General features: G+C 34.8%; 2 protein-coding genes across 8 annotated transcripts; both read left to right on the top strand.

The window, feature by feature from the left end:
- The first annotated feature begins 890 nt into the window (after positions 1–890).
- LOC108665317 lies at positions 891–12,110 on the top strand. Its single transcript, XM_047885184.1, has 10 exons — positions 891–1,247; positions 6,782–6,858; positions 7,910–7,969; positions 8,298–8,408; positions 9,015–9,126; positions 9,418–9,531; positions 10,191–10,292; positions 10,557–10,724; positions 10,931–11,187; positions 11,700–12,110. Exons 2-10 carry the CDS (start codon positions 6,814–6,816, stop codon positions 11,820–11,822), a joined length of 1,092 nt encoding a protein of 363 aa, XP_047741140.1. The 5' UTR covers positions 891–1,247; positions 6,782–6,813; the 3' UTR covers positions 11,823–12,110.
- A 3,025-nt stretch (positions 12,111–15,135) lies between these two features.
- Positions 15,136–21,464, top strand: LOC108665316. Of its 7 annotated transcripts, none has more exons than XM_018152060.2 (10): positions 15,136–15,551; positions 16,266–16,342; positions 17,407–17,466; positions 17,797–17,907; positions 18,462–18,573; positions 18,864–18,977; positions 19,524–19,634; positions 19,883–20,050; positions 20,269–20,525; positions 21,033–21,464. In XM_018152060.2, the coding sequence occupies exons 2-10, from the start codon at positions 16,298–16,300 to the stop codon at positions 21,153–21,155; spliced, it is 1,101 nt and encodes a 366-aa protein (XP_018007549.1). In that variant the 5' UTR covers positions 15,136–15,551; positions 16,266–16,297; the 3' UTR covers positions 21,156–21,464. The 7 variants fall into 7 exon arrangements, with proteins under 7 accessions (XP_018007549.1, XP_018007548.1, XP_018007545.1 ...); XM_018152059.2 differs by having other exon boundaries at positions 15,137–15,515; positions 16,269–16,342; positions 18,864–18,983; XM_018152056.2 differs by having other exon boundaries at positions 15,137–15,515; positions 18,864–18,983.
- The last annotated feature ends 1,608 nt before the right edge of the window (positions 21,465–23,072 follow it).

Here is a 23,072-nt window from a genome sequence, read left to right as displayed (position 1 = left end):
GGTTTGCGAAAATCATCAAGATGCTAACTTTATTTTTTTTTTCAATTTAATAAGTGGAAATCGAGGAACTGCTCATAAATTTCATATGAAGAGAATGCTCATCTTTCATTGAAGACTAAGAAATACGATTTTACTTTGATAAATGATTATAGAAAAACAGTTAGGTTCGTGTACAGGTTACCTCGATATTTCAGCCCTGCTCAAGACTTGTCATCGGTAGTAAATCAGGAATTTAACCAAGTGTTCAATACGCCTGAGGGCCTTCAGGACTTAGCCCACAGGTTTTTAAATTTGTTGTCATACTCGGCTGAGCGAACGAGTGTAACAGGTAGCCAAACCAAAATGATTTATATACAGTAAACCATACTCAAAACTGTGTTGATTTATAATATCCACTATACTGGTTTTTGATGATCACGTTAGTATAGCGGCGTCAGTGTTAATTAGGCCGTTCGGCCTGTCGCCAATTCTTAACGTCACCGAATATTCAAAGCGTGTTGCAGTCTCGAACACGCAACTCACTGCTCCAATTTTGATGTGTTTAACCTCCCGTCCTCCTCGCCGATTTTACTGCAGCAGGTAGCTTAGATCGAACCCACAACTCACTGTTCCAGTCTTAGTACTCCACAGAACTGTATGTAACCACTGACGACATCAAGTAATTTGCATTTATGTCATTTTTCCAGACGTGTTATTTTTCTTTTAATTCCATGTAAACCTGGCAAACCGGTAAATATTATGTGTCTGTTCAGTTATGACATCCATTTCAGGTTGAAATAGTCAGTTCGCTACTAACTAATCAGATGGCACGCGCTTTTGTTTACCAATTATTTTCCGAGTTTTAGAATGCGGCCGCTGTTTGCGGCCCTTCATAAAAGGGAATATAGATTACGGTTCGAGCTTCGGTCGACTACGGACGTGTGTATGTGATAGAGTGAGTACATTTTTGAATCGGTGAATAAATAGAAAAGAGTCTTAATTTTGAGACGGGCACCTATTTGGAGTACCTTGTTTGTACAAAAAACCAGCAGAATGCCCAAGCCCAAAGCTAAACGTAAGAAAAAAGAATAAGGAGATGGAGCATCAATATCATCGATAATAATCATCCGACTGCTCAGAAACCTATTCTGCTTCCGGTGTCAGCATTACTAATCCCTCTGCAATACCCACCTGGTCACAAATGCCACCTCTCACTCAGCCTTGATGACATTGTACCACCTACTCCTAGTACTAATACAAGCAATGAGGTAAGAGACCACTTGGTTAATGATGACATTGAAGTCCTTGATATTGGACTTGGTGATACATGTGAGGGCTTTCATCCCACAATGGAAGGCCATATTGATGTTGATATACCTACCTACCTCTGTGGCTGCCTCACCAAAAACCAATGCTCAGTTGGGATCTCACTCATGAGACAGTACGTACAGCTTTCTAAAATGTGATCACAACTTGCTGTGCTGTCAACTGAGTGTCAAGTTGAATTGTGATAATTAGGCTAACAGCAAAATGAATGTTGTTTCTAATGCTTCATGAGAAACTACATAAGAGTGTATCTTAAATTTAATGAAAAAGCAGATAATAAATAGGCTATTTACATAATTATTACAAAAGATAAATGACTGCATCTTCTAAAAATTTGGCTATAATATTTGTTACAAATATTATTTTAACTTATTGCTAGACCCTGTTAAAGCGGCAAAGCACTTCAAGGAATGAAAATGTTTTATTCCTATCGCTATGCAACAGCTATTCTAAAACAGACTTAAACAGTCACAGCAAACCAAGCCCCACCCCAGTTGCACAGAGCAATTCACATTTCACACACTGTCCACTGACACACACACAGAGCAAGGCCAAGGCACAAGCCACACAGAGCAAGTTATATAGCTAGCAATTGACACATCACGAAGCTATGCAGGAGCATACCTAATGTTCAGTCTTAAAATGCCTAGCAAATTACGGACCAGGCAATAAGTCCAGGCCCAGCAGCTATCTCAATCAATCGTCAGCTATGCTGCTATGGAAAGATCATCGGCCGGATCCCTTGTGAATCAAGTCACGAAAAGTTCAAGAATCGGCAACAGGCCATGGGCCTATTTCTTCAGCGCCGACACTTCTATTCTATTACATCGACAGCGGCCGCCGCCTCACATAGTGGCGCCTCATCGGGTTCTGCTGCTGAAAGAGTGCTATAACGAGGTACTGACTAAAACCCGGACCGGTCCGCCGAACCCGGACCAAGTGACTAAAACCCAGATCCAGCCCCGGACCGGCGGACCAGTCCGGGTCCGGGTTTTAGTCACTTGGTCCGGGTCTGTTGGACCAGTCCGGGTCTGGGTTTTAGTTGCCAGATTGCCGGTTGCCAGATTGCCTTAGAGCGGACAAGTCCGCGGACAAAAAAAGCTTATTATTCAATATTCGCCAGTAAATTTCAATTTGTAGGGTCCGATGGAAAAATTAAATTTTCATTGTTTCGTAGGTACTTTCTAAAATTTTATAAGGAAGTGAGCCATCATAATTTTTTCCGGCCAATTCAATTAAAAAAAACTAAATAGCGGAATTTGTCAAGAAAAAATTACTATTTATCCCAACGGTGGGTCGTACCGCACTTAACGTGTTGAGGAATGCATTAGAAAATGAACGGCAGAACGTATTAGATATAATACCTGAAATAACACAATCCCGTTATTCTAAGTGCAAGTAATGTTGTGTAATGCACGTACTATCAGTCAATAATACAGTAAAGTATTATTATCTGATGGTAGGCCCGTTTTAAGGTTGAACTCTATTTGTTAACCGTTTCTTAGATGGAAAGATTTATTATAAATTATATATATTTTCGTTGATACAACGCATTTTCATTTACTACATTACTACATACATTTTCATATACAGGATATACTACGTACAGGTAATTCTGACCGACAGTACAAAATCTGTTTGAAATCTTTGTTAATTAAAGCATCAAGACTGTGGAGACGATATCAATAATTTTCGGACTTTAGCTGAAATTAGAATTTTCTTCAGCCAAATTCATGGCCATGTTTAACCATGAGCCAAATGAACTACGCGTTGCTTGCTATTCTTTTTGGGCCAATAAGCCCAAATTGAGCCGGCACTTTAATTTACATTAATAACATAAATACCAACGTGAACAATGTAAGCTTGCAAATTATTGATCATACCTATTTGAAATTTTATTTCTGCTTAATAAAAATATAAATAGAAGCAAATTCAATAAATAATCTATCTAGTAACAGCAAGCTGCTCACTGAAATGACGATCACATCAACATCTACACAAAGCACAGACATGTTCACTGCAGTTACGGACACATGAACATCTACACAAAACACAGGCATGTTCACTGCAGTTACGGAGACATGAACATCTACACAAAACACAGGCATGTTCGCTGCAATGACGAACACATGAAGCCATGAACATAATATCAATATTGCAAAATTAAGTTAGTGGAAAACCTGTAATTCGCCAGGGTAGAAAATTTCTATCCGTTCAAAGGCTACATATGCGTTAAAATTGTAGCAATAATAGATCATTAGAAATCATCTCATTCAATGGAAATTCTTTGTTTACCTGTACGAGGAATTATATCATCATTTAATATGACGTATATTAAACTTTTATTAATCTATTCCTACATCATTTTAGTCTTAGTAATAAGCACCACTTAAATACCAAATGATCGAAGTTGTCTGACTGTTCGAGAACATTTCGTAAGTGCACAGATGTGGAATTCTTTTTTGGGACACACCTGTTGAAAAAAAGCGAACATGAAACCAAACAGACATTTGTGTGTATAAATTCACGTGATATATGATGGAAATTTTTTTCAAGCGAGTAAGCGAGTTCTTTTTTAGTTGTATGAATAGAACATTTATTCTTATTTGGAAATTAGAATATGAAGTTTCCAGTAGACATCTTTTTTGTAATTGATATTTTTAAATACAATTTAATGCAATATGATGCTGCGAGTGTCTTTAGATGAGAATATGATTCCGGTTTGAAAAACATTATAATTCATTCGATTCAAATCCCACGTTCTACTTTTCCTCGATATACTGGTGTATATCACTAATATTTTTAAAATTTATACGTCACTTATACTTTTATGTCACTCAAGTTTGCCCAAAACCTTCATATCTCGGAAAGGTGATAAACTAACTGATGAACATTTGAAGACCTGTTTACAATTTTTTGGTACTTCGCTACGGGAGTCGAATGTAAATTTTGTTCCCCGTAACATGTAAAATGTGTGCTTGAAAAGATTGTTCTTTGATTTGCCTTCATTATTATAATTCATATTAAAAGGATTCGGAATAACGAGATTCCTAGTCATCGATAAGCTAAACTGATCCCAAGAAAAATTCTTCTTGGTCTTTACTAAAAACTTATTTGAAATAACAACTTCTGCTAAACTATACTAATATTCAGATAAAATTTCATGCTCAGTTCTCATATCCCAGATACTCTCATAAATCACGTGAATAAAGCGGTCTCTAAAATATATCTAAAATATCAGAAAACTTATGGGTTTTAGTTCTGTGTCTGAGTACTGACGCTTTGTGATCTGTTCATCGTGCGTTCCATTCCATGCAGGGAAATGTATTTAAACGAATGAAATTCAATTCCTAATATTTAGATGCATCTCATCTTTAATAAACAAAACATGAAACATACTTATATTTTTTCAGACCAAATTGCTGATGGAACTTATTACTAGCGCACAATTTTATTTTCTGAGCTGGTGAATTTGCCAGTGACCGTGAACGCGACCAATTTTATAATTGCAGCTTCGTATAGTGGTGCATATTAGAGCTCATAACATGTGTGCTGATGCAGGTGAACGACATTAGGATATCATCGCTTCAACGAAATATGATAGTAGTTGGATGATGATTCTTGTTTCATCATCATGGAATAAAAATTATTTCTATACTAACGCAAAACGAAAATCAAAGCATTTACATAAAATAGGGGTATAAATTCTGTACAACTCGATTATGTATAGCTTTATTTATTATCGCTTATTACGTATTATTTTACCTGTAAATTTTTTAATATTTTATGTTTATTTTGCGCATAAATTCTAATGCATCGAATAAAAATTCAGTGAACTCGTGCAGCATGAGATAAACGCAATCCGAACCTTCAGTCTGGCCACAATTATCGACATGAATATTTTTCGTATATGATGAGCATTATTTCGTGCTCGGTGACTGTAAATTTAAAGCCGAATCTGACATGCTTCTTCCGTGTCAAGTATCTCAAATTTCATATCTAAGAAGATATCCTATTTAAATCATGTTTAACAATTTTTTATGAATCTAACAGACTCTAACTTTTTATTTAAGTTCACTCTGTGTAAAAAATTGTATGAGCTGTGATTACCAAAGATCGAGAAACATCTTTCCAGGTTAAATTATAATAAATAATATAATTATAAATAATTTGTTATAAATTGATTATAATAAATTAAATAGAACCTCTAAAATTCCCCTTAAAAATTAATTCTCATTTACCTTTCGTCTAGAAGCTTGGACGGAAGAAAAGAGTTTGTAATCGGGTAAAATATAAATAATTTATAATCAGGTTAAATTTAGAGTAATAATCAGGTAAAATATGAAGAGCTTATAATCAGGTAAAATATAAAGATTTTATAATCAGGTAAAATATAAAGATTTTATAATCAGGTAAAATATAAAGAGTTTATAATCAGGTAAAATATAAAGAGTTTATAATCAGGTAAAATATAAAGAGTTTATAATCAGGTAAAATATAAAGAGTTTATAAAATCGTGTATAATATAAAGAGTTTATACTCAAGTAAAATATAAAGAGTTTATAAAATCGTGTAAAATATAAAGAGTTTACAATCAAGTAAAAAATAAAGAGTTTGTAAAATCTTGTAAAAAATAAAGAGTTTAAAATCAGGTAAAATATAACGAGTTTATAAAATCAGGTAACATGTAAAGTTTATAAAATTGGGTAAAATAAAAAGAGTACAGTATATAAAATAGGTTAAAAGATATAGAACAAACCTAAAATTATTTCGAAATATTTGAATCATAATTCCGTTCCGTTGTGGGCGGTGACTGAGCCATATAATTTGAAATATCGTATTTATATAATATCGGGATACGATTTTTTCATTGGATACTCATTCCGAATCCAAGAGCCTCCACATACTGACAGGTTGATAAATTTTCAATGTGCTGCAACCCAGCAAGAGACAAATTGCAGGGGCTTAGCATAAATGAAAATGTCGTATAGGTTTCCCTTGTTAACTCAACATGTTTGATAAATTACTGATCAATTCTCTTGTTAAATAAATAAAAGTTTTTTTGTATATATTTTGTTTTGTTTTAACTATTATTACTAAATTTTAATTATTAGTTAAAAAAGTTCGGTTTTCTTCATGGATAATTAGATTTTTTAAGATTGTCTGTCAATTATTCCTGGTGCATTATTTAAACTTATTTTATTTTTAGAAGTTAAATATTTATTCACAAATAAAGTGTATTTATTTTTACAATAATGCCATATTCCATTCTATATGTCTCGATTCGCGCAATGCTATTGTGATCTAGCTAGTCTCCCGAGCCCATTATTTATAACAAAAAATTTTCTCCATTCAATCAATGGTCAAGATTAAAACACTGACAGCATGTGCATGAAATTCCATTTTTCCATTCAGTAGTAACAATCTTCTTACATTTAATAACCGGCCGTTTTTTAGCACCATTTTTCTCTTTCAGTAGCCGTCTTCAACCAGCAAAAGACTGTCAAGATGAAGTTAATCCCGCTTCCTCTAGCCTGGCACTCTGTGCTTACGGTAAGCTAAATAATATATGCGTTTAAAAATTAAATTTTAATTTAATTAAATTTAATTTAATTAAATTTTTAAAAATTAAATTTTTAAAGACATTACCTATTTCTAAAGAATCCTGTGTCGTCGATGTTACACATGTGCAATGAATTTCTAATTTTATTTTCATATTAAAACAAATAAATTTTAATTTTTTTAATATATAAAAATTTAAATTCTCAAAATTGATTATTCTGTCAATTGATTCATGGATTGTCTCTGACTTTATGCAAGTGTGCAAAATTTCAGATCGATTGGACAGGTAGACGTGTGTTAAATATCGATCATAATATTTGTAGCAGACAAAATTGGTTTTTAATTTTTTTTTATTGTTTATTATGTCAATTGATACGCGCATTGTCTCCAACTTTACGCATATATAAAAAATTTCAAATTTATTTGAGAGGTAGAAGTGTGTTAAATATCGATTATAAGATTTGTAGCGAACAAACAAACAAACAAACAACAAGAAGTGAAGATAAAGAGAAGTGTTGCTAAAACATGTACACTTACGCTGACGTGAGATTATTATTGACATGTATTTATTTTTAATTAATATGGTATTGAACGAAACACACCGATTTGATATTTTATTTGCATCTCCTGTATGGATAAATTCAATTTGCCTTTTTTTCGCGTGTTCCTGGCAAATTTATTTATATCAACAACAGAATTTTTAAAATATGATTCATTTTTAGTCGTTTATAATTTATTGTCCCGATAGATTTCCTATAATTACACTTAAAAATTTTTTATTGTTATGCTGTGTCGTACAATCATGAAAATTTTGTTTCGTACCTCATCGCAAGAAGTGCAATTTCTTCCATTCTCTGGACATGCATTCTTATCTGTGTGGAAAACTTGGGACAATGTAGCAGAGTTTTCAGGTACCTAATATGTCCTGACGAAGAGGTGAACTTTAAATCTTCCAAATGCATGTCTCTGATTTACATATTCTAATATTTTTTGTAATAATTTAAATAAAAAAATTAAATTGAAACCCATTACCTGCGTGCAGCTCGTACTGTTCATGGCGCTGTCACCGCTGCTCGCTCTCACCGTCTCCGCCGCAGCCCCGGTGAGTACACATCTGAATATCGAGTTATATTTGCGCCTGAGCAAGAAACACATTGAACTCGAATTAAAGCTTATTTCGATATAAGGAACATTAAACTACATGATATACTTGCTAAATTATTCAGGTGCTTGAATGCATAGCGATTATGAAAGGCATTCTGTCTTATGTGGTTAGACGTTCTCATTTTAATTGCGATATCAATCGATTCTTTCATTGATCGCTAGTCACGTACATGAATAAGTGTCAAATAAAGCATTTAATATATTTATATCAAATGATAGTTCGCTTGTGATTGTAAATGATAGTATTAAATAATATTTGTTTCCAGAAAGTGAAAATCATACCTTCCGGAGCCAAGAGCATCTCTGGGTGTCGTGCGAGGCCTGTCTCTGTTGTCTTCAATAGCATCGTGAGCCGCGCAGCCAACGGCTCAACAGTGGTACGCGTGACGTGTGTTCTTACGTTGCCATTTATTTGTCGTATTTTAGCAGTGCATCTTGCTGCTTAGGTGTATAAAATATTCGTTAATATTGATAGCAACATATTTTTCAGCTCGTGTGTATAAAATACCCATTAATATCAATATAAATAACAACACATTTTTCTGCTCGTGTGTTTATAAAATATTTCTTAGTATTGATAGGAACGCATTTAGCTGCTCGTGTGTTTATACATTATGTATTAAAATTTAATGAAGCAGAAAGTGAAAAATCACGATGTCATCCGGTACCCATAGCGGTTTTTCATTTAGATATTTCAGCACTCGGTGAGGGCGAATAATTACTACGCTAATCACGTCTGTGATAACCGCTTTTTCTTCATCATTGTTCATCGACAATTCTTCCGTAAAAATTCTAATTTAATTTATTTTCAGTCCCATAATAATTATTTTCTGAATTTATGAATTTATTATACACTTGATGAAATCCATTGTTTCCGTGTTCCATGTTACATTCTTTCACTGTTTTCTTGAATGCAATGATAAACATTTATTAGTTGCGTTAGTTTGGGCTCACATGCTGGTTTCAATTGATCTATTTTGCAGGCATTTAAGCTGCATCGTTTGACCAGCGATCAAAAATCGCTGGCAGTCGTTAGCAGCGAAGGCGTGAAGGCTTCAAGCATTGGCGACTGCGCCCGAGCAGCGGCTGCCACAAGTGAGAACTGACGCTAAATTATATTTGTAATGTACCCAGGTTTTGAATTTTATTTTCTATGTATAACATTCTCAATTTTTGCTAAACTTTTCAATTGTGTAATCGATGTCGTTAACTTTTATATTGATGAAATGAGCTTTGAAACAGTGAATAATGCGTTTTCTCACACAAATGTTTGCCTGAGCAAGTTTTCAAATTCTTCATATTCAACAAAATTATTGATATTATTTCTTTGACTATCATAACGAATTGATGTGATATTTTACTCAGCCCTCCGTTTATTTCGCCCAGGTGATGCGTTCGAATACGCCGACGGGACTTGTTCATTGCTCAAATTGAGGCCGCTTAGCTGTACGGTCGCCGGGGACAACTATGTCTACGTCAGGGAGGGCTTCGTCGGGGACGGTATTGGTTGGGGGGCATAGGGAGCAGTATTAGCTGGGGACATTGTGTGGACGATATTAGTTCACTGATTCTTCAGCGCTGGTGACGGTATTGACTGGAGACATTGTGTGGACGGTATTAGTTCATTGATTCCTCAGCGTTGGTGACGGTATTGACTGGGGACATTGTTTGGATGGTATTAGTTCACTGATTCATCAGCGTTGGTGACGGTATTGACTGCGGACATTGTGTGGACGGTATTAGTTCACTGATTCCTCAGCGTTGGTGACGGTATTGACTGGGGACATTGTTTGGATGGTATTAGTTCACAGATTCCTCAGCGTTGGTGACGGTATTGACTGGAGACATTGTGTGGACGATATTAGTTCACTGATTCTTCGGCGTTGGTGACGGTATTGGGGATGTTGTGTCTGGGAAATTTTGCGTATCATGAGAATAAAGAGAAAATTTTTTATTTAATGCTAATTTTTTCGCCTACAAGGAAAGACAATACATGAAGTTTAATACAAACTTTTTTAATAAATCAAACTATCGATAAATAAGTAGATTTCGAGAATGTGACATGTCTGTTGTCTTTCGAGTTTATCACTATTCTATTCTATTCTAAAACACTTGAGTTATATGTTCCTTTAAATGATGACAAAATGTTCTTTCAACAGTTGGAAATAACACACTACAGGTCAACGGCTTGACCTACAAAGTGATGTATCTTAAGCCAATATATCAGGCATGGATAGACGACGAGACAACCATTTCGAGCGGTAAGAATGCCGTCAAGACTTCAAATTAATGTTTGTTTTTCTCCTGAATAAGCCGGCAAATAATGAAAGATTAGGTAGGTAGGTATTTCGTTTATTTATTTTACGGCATGCACATTTACATTATATTTATGTCAATAAGCTTGAAAGTTATGTTTAGAAATATGCGTTGTTGGCGAATTGTTTCTTTTCTTTCAAAATATTGACTTTGTTGAAAAATCTAAGAAACAGTAATGTATTGATGTTGTAATTAGATCTCAATTGCAGGTTTCTATCCAACTGAAGAAGATATTGCTCTCCATTTACCGGACGGAACAGTTAGAACTGGCGCCACCTCACATCTGGACTTGGAGCGATGCATATCTAACGACCCAAAAGGGATAATGGCTGTCATGCTTCAGAGTTCATATGAAACTAAAGATAAATTCTATTTCAGTGAGTTAAAGTTCATGTTATTTTCATAGTTCTTGTAAATGGGCATAAACGAGAACTGGCAAGGAAAATTATTCAAAAGTTGAATTAGTTCATAAAATCGGACATAGCTGATAATAACGTAGGTGATAATATATATTTTCTATTATTTACTAGTTTTGGCATTTAAACTCAAATTTTATTGACGATAATCATTTTTCTTATGATAGTAAAGAGCATGTGCGGAATGATCAACGTTTCCGTCGCACTGGACGACGTCTTCTTGTCGCATGAAGGACTCGGATGCACGCCGTTCCCGGCAATGACGTCGGAATGCGTCGTGACATTGGACGTTCAGAACGATGTTGAAATGCAGGGAGTGCCGTACGACTTTGTTAGTGAGACGGGCGATTGTGGCGGCCTCAGTGTAACTGTCACCCACCATCGCTATCTACAAAATTATACATATAGCATGTGCACTGAAACGGTGGGTAATCTAAAGTTTTAATTTAGTTATATCGCTTAGGCGCACGAATTTATTTTTGCCTTAATATTTAAAAAGCCATTTTAACTGAGAATTTTGAATTTATTTAGACACTTGCTTTATCAAGGGCTAAAATTCTCAACTTATGAAATTAAAAGTTTAAATCGTACTAAGTTCAATGCCTGCTCTGCCGACATCGGCGGCTGTGCAATGATGAGTTTGTTTCCTATCACCATACGACTCTTTCCACTGAAAAATTGTCCTCTGAAAATTTGTTGCATTATAGTGGCAAAATGGAAATGACTAAAAATATTGAATTGACCTGATGAAACACATATAACGAATCAATGACATTGAATAACGTAGATTTGAACTGTAATTCCTCTCGATTATTATCACCATTTTTCATCTAGCGGTCGTTGAAAAATACATTCCTATCAAGAGATCCATTTTCTAAAATGGCCGTTTCTGAAGTGAATGTGCACCAGAATGAGATGTGACATCGTTCATTACAGGGACTGTACGCACCATACAACTTCACACCTACTGCACTGTCAGAACTTCAGATCTCTGGAAGGGCCACATCAGATCGACAGCGAACAGGATTTGCCATAAGAATCGTCGAAGGCGACGGTTAAAAAGACTCCAACTGCAACATCAGAGGATCGGATGTGCCATCATGATCATTCTAACGCCAAGTTTAAAATAAATCCAGCTGCAATGAGGTAAAAATTTAAACATTCACCACCGCATACGACAAACTGTTCAGAAGACCAGTTTCCTTGAACATGTTGATTCCACGGAAGTAGTTTAGGCGAATTTATAAGTAATTAAGTAAATTGATTTGTTGAAAAGCACAAATGTCCATCTGCAGTAATCAAAGGCTTGAATGTGAAACGTGAATGGAAATACCGCAGCAGGTATTGAAAAAANGTTGTTGGTTTACAGGGGTATTAGGGATTATGTGTATAGTGTTTCAGAATTTCATTTCAGTTCGAATAGTTGTCTTGCACCTTTTTGGCGTGTTGGTTTACAGGGGTATTAGGGATTATGTGTGCAATATTTTATACATAATTATCGTTTTGCCTTTAGACTTATATTCACGTTTTGTGCTGTGGGGTTCCGACCAGGCTTCACTAATCTAATTTTGGAGGGGTTGAAACTTTCCTAAAATATTTTCGAGCTCCCTTTATAATACGTGCGCTATTTTTTAGTTTTTTTTTCTATTTATTTGAAAAAAATTATGACATGTTCAATATAATGCAGCCTGAATGTGTTTTTATTGCTGTAAACATACAGTAATTCCTGTGTTTGTTGTACTGCACTAAATATATGTATTGATGGTTGTTGGTGAAATTAAACCTTCATGTAGAAATATGTGGAGCGACCGTACTTAAAATACTAAGTTCAATAATCCGACGTTCTTAAAATGTAGACTGAATTCTACGTTATAACTTACACTTGCATGCCGCTTATTCCACTGAAGACTTTTGCCCAACCTGCATCTTGTTTCAATTCCTATATAAACCATGTAGTTTCAGTCTCGCCAGCACGCTTCAGAACCTGGACTTCTCTTTATTATTATTATAATTATTATTATTATTATAATTATTATTATAATTATTATTATTATTATTTCTTACACGAAGATATTATTGTGGCGTCTCGTTCAGATCGAACTTCGAGAACACGTTATAAGTGGCTAAAAAAGACACGAGAGGATAAAAACAGATGACGTCTATGCTAAAACAGTGGGTTTTAGTCAGTACACTATAACGGTAAACGGTTACCAGATTGCCTTTAAAGCGGCCAAGTCCGCGGACAAAAAAGGCCTATTATTCAATATTCACCAGTAAATTTCAATTTGTAGGGTCCGGTGGAAAAATTGAATTTTCATTGTTTCGTAGGTACTTTTTAAAATTTTATAAGGAAGTGAGCCATCATACTTTTTCCGGCCAATTCAATAACAAAAAATTAAGTAACTGAATTTGTCAAGAAAAAATGACCATGCATCCCACCGGTGGGTCGTACCGCACTTAACGTGTTGAGGAATGCATTAGAAAATGAACGTGTTAGATATAATACCTGAAATAACACAATCCCGTTATTCTAAGTGCAAGTAATGTTGTGTAATGCACGTACTATCAGTTAATAATACAGTAAAGTATTATTATCTGATGGTAGGCCCCTTTTAAGATTGAACTCTATTTGTTAACCGTTTCTTAGATGGAAAGATTTATCATAAATTATATATATTTTCGTCGATACAACGCATTTTCATTTACTACATTACTACATACATTTTCATATACATGATATACTACGTGCAGGTAATTCTGACCGACAGTACAAAATCTGTTTGAAATCTTTGTTAATTATAGCATCAAGACTGTGGAGATGATATCAATAATTTTCGGGCTTAGCTGAAATTAGAATTTTCTTAAGCCAAATTCATGGCCATGCTTAACCATGAGCTAAATGAATCTACGCATTGCTTGCTATTCTTTTTGGGCCAATAAGCCCAAATTGAGCCGGCACTTTAATATACATTAATAACATAAATACCAACGTGAACAATGTAAGCTTGCAAATTATTGATCATATCTATTTAAAATTTAATTTCTGCTTATTAAAAAATATAAATGAAAGCAAATTCAATAAATAATCTAGTAGTGTGTAGGCTGAAAATAATGAGTATAATCAATGAATTATGATTATAAGATTCCGAATTAAAAAATAGGGCCAGAATAGCCATCCAAATGAACGCGACATGTTCAGTAATTGCATTATAAAAATAATGTACCATAGAACAGCAAGCTGTTCACTGCAGTTACGGTCACATGAACATCTACACAAAACACAGGCATGTTCACTGCAGTTACGGACACATGAACATCTACACAAAACACAGGCATGTTCACTGCAGTTACGGTCACATGAACATCTACACAAAACACAGACATGTTCACTGCAGTTACGGTCACATCAACATCTACACAAAACACAGGCATGTTCACTGCAGCTACGGTCACATCAACATCTACACAAAGCACAGGCATGTTCACTGCAGTTACGGACACATCAACATCTACACAAAACACAGGCATGTTCACTGCAGTTACGGTCACATCAACATCTACACAAAACACAGGCATGTTCACTGCAGCTACGGACACATGAACATCTACACAAAACACAGGCATGTTCACTGCAGTTACGGACACATGAACATCTGTCTCTTATACACATCTAGATGTGTATAAGAGACAGTTGCNAAAGAGTTTATAATCAGGTAAAATATAAAGAGTTTATAATCAGGTAAAATATAAAGATTTTATAATCAGGTAAAATATAAAGAGTTTATAATCAGGTAAAATATAAAGAGTTTATAATCAGGTAAAATATAAAGAGTTTATAATCAGGTAAAATATAAAGAGTTTATAAAATCGTGTATAATATAAAGAGTTTATACTCAAGTAAAATATAAAGAGTTTATAAAATCGTGTAAAATATAAAGAGTTTACAATCAAGTAAAAAATAAAGAGTTTGTAAAATCTTGTAAAAAATAAAGAGTTTAAAATCAGGTAAAATATAACGAGTTTATAAAATCAGGTAACATGTAAAGTTTATAAAATTGGGTAAAATAAAAAGAGTACAGTATATAAAATAGGTTAAAAGATATAGAACAAACCTAAAATTATTTCGAAATATTTGAATCATAATTCCGTTCCGTTGTGGGCGGTGACTGAGCCATATAATTTGAAATATCGTATTTATATAATATCGGGATACGATTTTTTCATTGGATACTCATTCCGAATCCAAGAGCCTCCACATACTGACAGGTTGATAAATTTTCAATGTGCTGCAACCCAGCAAAAGACAAATTGCATGGGCTTAGCATAAATGAAAATGTCGTATAGGTTTCCCTTGTTAACTCAACATGTTTGATAAATTACTGATCAATTCTCTTGTTAAATAAATAAAAGTTTTTGTAAGAAATAGCGAACCATGCTATTGCTAAAAACGCTGCTGATTGGTCGCATGGCAGTCGACAGTGTGGTGCTATGGGGCCGTATTAACTCGTACAAGTAAACGTGTCGGCTGATTACTCGTCTGTAACTACTGGCGTCAGTGATTGGCTTCGGTGAAATTCCCGTCAGTGATTGGCGTCAGAGAAAAACCCGTCAGTGATTGGCGGATTGCTGGAAAAGGTATAAACATTTTTGACAGTACGCTTGAGTGGCCAGTTGCCTATCGGCTGGATTTCATTCGTCCCTCAGACCTCGTACTGAGGGCAACGCGCATTCCAGGCCACACTTGATTACGAAGTGAGGTGTCGAGTAACTCTGGTGTAGAAACTCATTGTACGTGAAAATACTGCAATTCAAACGAACTTGTCAGTAATTTTGGTGAAATTTTAATATTGTTCTATGTTATGCATTTCGATATATATATATATGGACAGTTATTCTCTAGCCTCATTTAGTTACTATTTTAAAAATATTCTTAAGTAGTGCAGTTATTTTTCTTGTAACAGTATCCGCAGTTGTTGTTCTCGAAAATTAATAAATATATAAAAATATTGGCCAGACATTTAATTTTTAAATTAAAAAAGCACTTTTATGTTAGTAGTTATACATGATAATACTCAATGTTAAAACAATGTCCATATTTTATTTTTTGTTGACTATTATTACTAAATTTTAGTGAATAGTTCGAAAAGTTTGGTTTTCTTCATGGATAATTTGATTTTTTAAGTTTGTCTGTCAATTATTCCTGGTGCATTATTTAGGCTTTTATTTTATTTTTAGAAGTAAAATATTTATTAAATACAAAGAAACGTTTATTTAACTTCACAATGATATCATTTTCCATCACATAAGTCGTGATTCACGTAATGTTATTGTGAGCTAACTAGTCTCCCGAGCCCATTATTTGTAACTAAAAATTTTCTCCATTTAATCAATGGTCAAGATTAAAACACTGACAGCTTGTTCATGAAATTCTATTTTTCCATTCAGTAGTAACCATCTTCTTACATTTAATAACCGGCCGTTTTTAGCACCATTTTTTTTCAGTAGCCGTTTTCAACCAGCAAAAGACTGTCAAGATGAAGTTAATCCCGCTTCCTCTAGCCTGGCACGCTGTGCTTACGGTAAGCTAAATAATATACGTTTAAAAATTAAATTTTAATTTAATTAAATTTAATTTAATTAAATTTTTAAAAATTAAATTTTTAAAGACATTACCTATTTCTAAAGAATCCTGTGTCTCCGATGTTACACATGTGCAATGAATTTCTAATTTTATTTTCATATTAAAAAAAATAAATTTTAATTTTTTTAATATATAAAAATTTAAATTCTCAAAATTGATTATTCTGTCAATTGATTCATGCATTGTCTCCAACTTTATGCAAGTGTGCAAAATTTCAGATCGATTGGACAGGTAGACGTGTGTTAAATATCGATCATAATATTTGTAGCAGGCAAAATTAGTTTTTCAATTTTTTTTTAATTTTTTTAATTAGTTATTCTGTCAATTGATACGTGCATTGTCTCCAACTTACGCAAATATAAAAATTTCAAATTCATTGGAGAGGTAAAAGTGTTTTAAATATCGATTATAAGATTTGTAGCGAACAAACAAACAAACTAACATACAAACAACAAGAAGTGAAGTTAAAGAGAAGTGTTGCTAAAACATGTATACCTACGCTGACTTGAGATTTTTATTAACATGTATTTATTTTTGATTAATATGGTATTTAACGAAACACAACGATTTGGTATTTTATTTTGCATCTCCAGTATGGATAAATTCAATTTGCCTTTTTTCTCGTGTTCCTGGCAAATTTATTTATATCAACAACACAATTTTTAAAATATGGTTCATTTTTAGTCGTTTATAATTTATTGTGCCGATAGACCCCCTAGAATTACACTTAAAAATTTTTTATTGTTATGCTGTGTCGTACAATCATGAAAATTTTGTTTCGTACCTCATCGAAAGAAGTGCAATTTTTTCCATTCTCTGGACATGCATTCTTATCTGTGTGAAAAACTTGGGAAAATGTAGCAGAGTTTTCAAGTACCTAATGTGTTCTGACGAAGGGGTGAACTTTAAATCTTCCAAATGCATGTCTCTGATTTACATATTCTAATATTTTGTAATAATTTAAATCAAAAAATTAAATTGAAAACCATTACCTGCGTGCAGCTCGTACTGTTCATGGCGCTGTCACCGCTGCTCGCTCTCACCGTCTCCGCCGCAGCCCCGGTGAGTAGGTATACATCTGAATATCGAGTTATACTTGCGCATGAGCAAGAAACACATTGAACTCGAATTAAAGCTTATTTCGATATAAGGAACATCAAACTACATGATATACTTGCTAAATTGTTCATGTGCTTGAATGCATAGCGATTATGAAAGTCATTCGGTCTTATGGGGTTAGACGTTCTCATTAATTGCGATATCAATCGATTCTTTCATTGATCGCTAGTCACGTACATGAATAAGTGTCAAATAAAGCATTTAATATATTTATATTAAATGATAGTTCGCTTGTGATAGTAAATGATAGTATTAAATAATATTTGTTTCCAGAAAGTGAAAATCATACCTTCCGGAGTCAAGAGCATCTCTGGGTGTCGTGCGAAGCCTGTCTCTGTTGTCTTCAATAGCATCGTGAGCCGCGCAGCCAACGGCTCAGCAGTGGTGCGCGTGACGTGTGTTCTTACGTTGTCATTTATTTATAGTATTTTAGCAATGTATCTTGCTGCTTGTACGTGTCTATAAAATATTCGTTAATATCGATAACAACACATTTTTATGCTCGTGTGTTTATAAAATATTTCTTAGTATTGATAGGAACGCATTTAGCTGCTCGTGTGTTTATACATTATTTTTCAATGTCGAATGAAGCAGAAAGTGAAAAATCACGATGTCAACCGGTACCCATAGCGGTTTTTCATTTAGATATTTCAGCACTCGCTGAAGGTGAATAATTTCTACGCTAATCACGTCTGTAATTACCGATTTTCTTTATCATTGTTCATCGACAATTCCTCCGTAAAAATTCTAATTTAATTTATTTTCAGTCCCATAATAATTATTTTCTGAATTTATGAATTTATTATACACTTAATGAAATCCATTGTTTCCGTGTTCCATGTTACATTCTTTCACTGTTTTCTTGAATGTAATGATAAACATTTATTCGTTGCATTAGTTTGGGCTCACATGCTGGTTTCAATTGATCTATTTTGCAGGCATTTAAACTGCATCGTTTGACCAGCGATCAAAAGTCGCTGGCAGTCGTTAAAAGCGAAGGCGTGAAGGCTTCAAGCATTGCCGACTGCGCCCGAGCAGCGACTGCCACAAGTGAGAACTGACGCTAAATTATATATGTGATGTGCCCAGGTTTTGAATTTTATTTTCTTTATATAACATTCTCCATTTTTACTAAACTTTCCAATTGTGAAATCGATTCAGTTAAACTTTTATTGACGAAATGTGTTTTGAATCAGTGAATAATGGGTTTTCTTACATAAATGTTTGTCTGAGCAAGTTTTCAAATTCTTCATATTCAACTAAATTATTGATATTATTTCTTTGACTATCATAACGAATTGACGTGATATTTTACTCAGCCCTCCGTTTATTTCGCCCAGGTGATGCGTTCGAATATGCAGACGGGACTTGTTCATTGCTCAAATTGAGGCCGCTTAGCTGTACGGTCGCCGGGGACAACTACGTCTACGTCAGGGAGGGCTTCGTCGGGGACGGTATTGGTTGGGGGACATAGGGATGATAAGGGATAGAATTAGCTGGGGATATTCACGGGGGACAGAATTAGCTGGGGTATTAGTTCAGTGATTCTTCAGCGTTGCGACGTTATTGGGGATGTTGTCTGGGAAATTCTGCGTATCATAAGAATTAAGAAAAATTTTTTTAAATAATGATAATTTTATCGCCTACCAGTAAAGACAATACATAAAGTTGAATACATTTATTTACAAATCAAACTATCGCTCAATAAATAGATTTCAAGAAAGGGACATTTTTGTAGTCTTTTGGGTTTATCGGATGCCAACAACTAGTCTAATATAGCAAAAATTATGAGGATGTTATCATGGGAAACCGTTAATCTTATAGCCTCTCGATCAGTAATTTTCCGTTTCAAATTTAAAGCAGTAATTTTTGTGATTTATTAGGAACAAATATATTTGTAAACTGCGTATACACCACAGTTCTAAGCAATCAAATGGTTTCGGCTAAAACACTAAGGATATGTAAATTCCTTCATATAATGACAAATGTTCTTTCAACAGTTATGCTACCTGAAAATATCACGCTGGAGGCCAACGGCTTGACTTACAAAGTGATGTATCTGAAGCCAATATATCAGGCATGGATAGACGACGAGACAACCATATTGGAAGGTAAAAATGCCGTCAAGGTTTGTTTTTTTTTCTCCAGAATAAACCAGTAAATTCATGAGATATTAGCTAGGTATTTCGTTCTATTATTTTACGGCAAATTTACATTATGTTTGTGTCAATAAGTCTGAAAATTGTTTTTAGAAATATGCGTATAGTTTGCGAATTGTTTTTTTTTCAAAACATTGACTTTCTTGGAAAAATCTAAGAAACAGTTATGTATTCACGTGATAATTAGATCTCCATTGCAGGTTTATATCCAACTGGAGAAGACATTGCTCTCTATTTAACGGACGGAACAGTTAAAACCGGGGCGACCTCACATCTGGACTTGGAGCGATGCAAGTCCAACGACCCGCGTGGGATGAAGGCTATCATGCTTCAGAGTTCATATGAAACTAAAGATAAATTCTTTTTCAGTGAGTTAAAGTTCATGTTATTTTCCTAGTTATTGTAAATGACCATAAGCGAGAACTGGCAAGGAAAATGATGCCAAAAGTTGATTCACAGTAAAACTTCTATAACTAAATTCCATTGAAGCAGCCTACGAACATAGATGCTAATATATATTTTTTATTTCCTAGTTTTGGTATTTAAACTCTAATTTTATTGACGTTAATGATTTAATTTACGATAGTAAACAGCATGTGCGGAATGACCAACGTTTTCATCGCACTGGGCGACGTCTTGTTGTCGCATGAAGGGTTCGGATGCACGCCGTTCCCGGCAATGACGTCGGAATGCGTCGTGACATTTGAGGTTCCTCTCGATGTTGGGTTGGATGGTGTGCCGTATGACTTCGTTAGTGAGACGGGCGATTGTGGCGGCCTCAGTGTAACTGTCACCCAGTATACGGATGGAGGAAATTATACATATGGCATGTGCACTGAAACGGTGGGTAACCGAAAGTTTTACTTTTAGTCATATCGCTTAGGTGCACGAATTCATTTCTGCCTTAATATTTAAAAAACCATTTTAACTGAGGATATTGAATTTATTTCGACGCTTGTCTTGTCAAGGGCTAAAATTCTCAACTTATGGAATGAAAAGTTGAAATCGTACAATATACATAAGTTAAATGCCTGCTGCTGCCGACATTGGCCGCAGTGCGATGAAGAGTTCGTACCCTCTCACCATGTGACTCTTTCCACTGAAAAACTTTCCTCTGAAAATTTGTTGCATGATAGTTTCAAAAAGGAAAGGACAAAAAATGTGAACTGACAAGACGATATACTTACATTGAATAACGAAGATTCGAAGTGTAATTCTTCTCGATTATATCAACACTTTTCATCTAGCGGCAGTTGAAAAATACATTTTCCATCAAGAGATTCATTTTCTAAAATGGCCGTTTCTGAAGTGAATGTGCACCAGAATGAGATGTGACATCGTTTATTCCAGGGACTGAGCGTACACTTCTACTCCGGCCGAATTGCACCGTCAGAACTTAGGATCTCTGGAAGGGCCACATCAGATCGACAGAGAACAGGATTTGCCATAAAAACCGTCGAGACCAGTGGTTAAAAAAGCTCCAACTGCAACATCAGAGGATCGGATGTGCCATCATGCAGGATCATTCTAAAGCCAAGGTTAAAATAAATCTAGATGACATGAGATAGAAATTTGAATATTCACCACCGCAAACTGTCCAGAAGACCAGTTTCCTTGAACAAGTTGATTCCACGGAAGTAGTTTAGGCAAATTTATAAGTAATTAAGTAAATTGATTTGTTGAAAAGCACCAATGTCCATCTGCAGTAATCACTAATCAAAGGCTTGAATGTGAAACGTGAATAGAAATACCGCAGCAGGTATTGAAAAAAAGGTATCCCACTAAAAATAATAGGTCAGTTACCGTATGGAGGTACAATCATAGAAGAACTCATATGATCTGATAAGAAAAATCTTTTCCTTCTACAGCCCAATATCTTTGTGTTTGTTTGAGGTCCAGGACCATAGTCATGTGTTTGCCAGATTTATCTGAACATAGTTTCATTGCACAGTTTTTGCGTGTTGGTTTACAAGGTATTATGTGTGCAGTGTTAGTATAATAGTATAGTATAGTATCTTCGGCATTAAAGAATAGGCCTGACGCCGATTCTTGTGCTTTTCTTGACTAGACTGGCTTTTTGATCAGATCTTCTCAACGGACGGTAGATTTAAAATCGATTCTAGATATCAGTTGTTCCGTAGGGTACAAGGCATTTTAAGACTAAACATATGCTCTTGCATGGCCTTGTCTAGTCTGTTCTTGAACGCGTTCATACTCTGAGCGTCAACAATATCTTCAGGGAAGCTGTTCCACATGTCGGTGACTCGAAGCGAGAAGAAATGTTGTCGCGTGGATAAGTTGCACCGCAAATGTACAATGAAGCGCAGTGTATGCTCCGAACAAAATGCTTCTCTCAGAGCACCTAATATGGATGTTAAAATTAAAACGTGTTAAGAAAAATTAAATGGAAGATTTGCACGAACTTTAATCTTGAAGGATACTTATTTTTTCCTCGCGTTAAAGTGAACAACCGTGAACCCAAAATATGGGTAAGATTGAAGAGAAGTTGTTCCTGCTCTGCATCCAACCGTTAAAAATGAGACTCGTGAAAAATAATACTATGTAAAAATTTATAGAGTCTACAATTAAACCTGAAGCAGAACGGTTGTAGCTAATACTGAGATGAATTTTAATAACAATATAAACTGTAGATTTTGTAAAAAAAACTACAATGCTAAAATCTGAATTTACAATTTAATCTGAAGTCCTTCTCTTCTTACCCAAACAATTTCCTACCAATTCACGAATCACATTCAGTTGCTTCCTTCAGAAAACAGCGTTGAACGTCCCGCGCTTCCGAAACAGTTTAATCAATTTCTTTTTGCGCGAATCTTGATTGATAAGCTATAACGATTGCAAAATTAAACCGAACTAATTTTAGAAGCCTGAACACTTCGTGCAACTAATCCACAGTGCGTTCCATTGAGTTTAAACGTTATTTTCACTCCTTTTGGTGCCTTTTATGAAAGAAATAAAATCAGGCAAAGGAGAAATGCAGCGGTGGGGGCGTTACACTTAATTAAAAACATCCTTCAGGAACGTGATATCCAATAGAAGAAAACGTCTATATAGCTAACTGAGTTTCTCTGTTCAGAAATGAACACGAAAACCCTACTTATATAATAATCATAGAAACAAACTTTTGTAGCTTCACATTCCGAAATAAAATAACAACCGAGACAACAAAAAAGGTAGTAGAACGCGAGGAATGCTTATGAGGACACCAGAAACGAACGAAAATCTTACGTAACCTTCAAATATATTTATACCAAAAACAAACTTCTCTTATCCCCATGCCCTCTACGTAGTATAACTTGCTAACGCACTCAGCGAGCCAACAAGCATTGTAAAAAAATTTTTAGCTTGTGTGAGATTTGATGCACCCGTATA

Source organism: Hyalella azteca, unplaced genomic scaffold (assembly GCF_000764305.2).
Source record: "Hyalella azteca isolate HAZT.00-mixed unplaced genomic scaffold, Hazt_2.0.2 contig2102, whole genome shotgun sequence".
NCBI classification, from domain to species: Eukaryota; Metazoa; Arthropoda; class Malacostraca; order Amphipoda; family Hyalellidae; genus Hyalella; species Hyalella azteca.
Note: the sequence above shows the minus strand (reverse complement) of the source record. Positions and strands in the feature narration are given on the sequence as shown.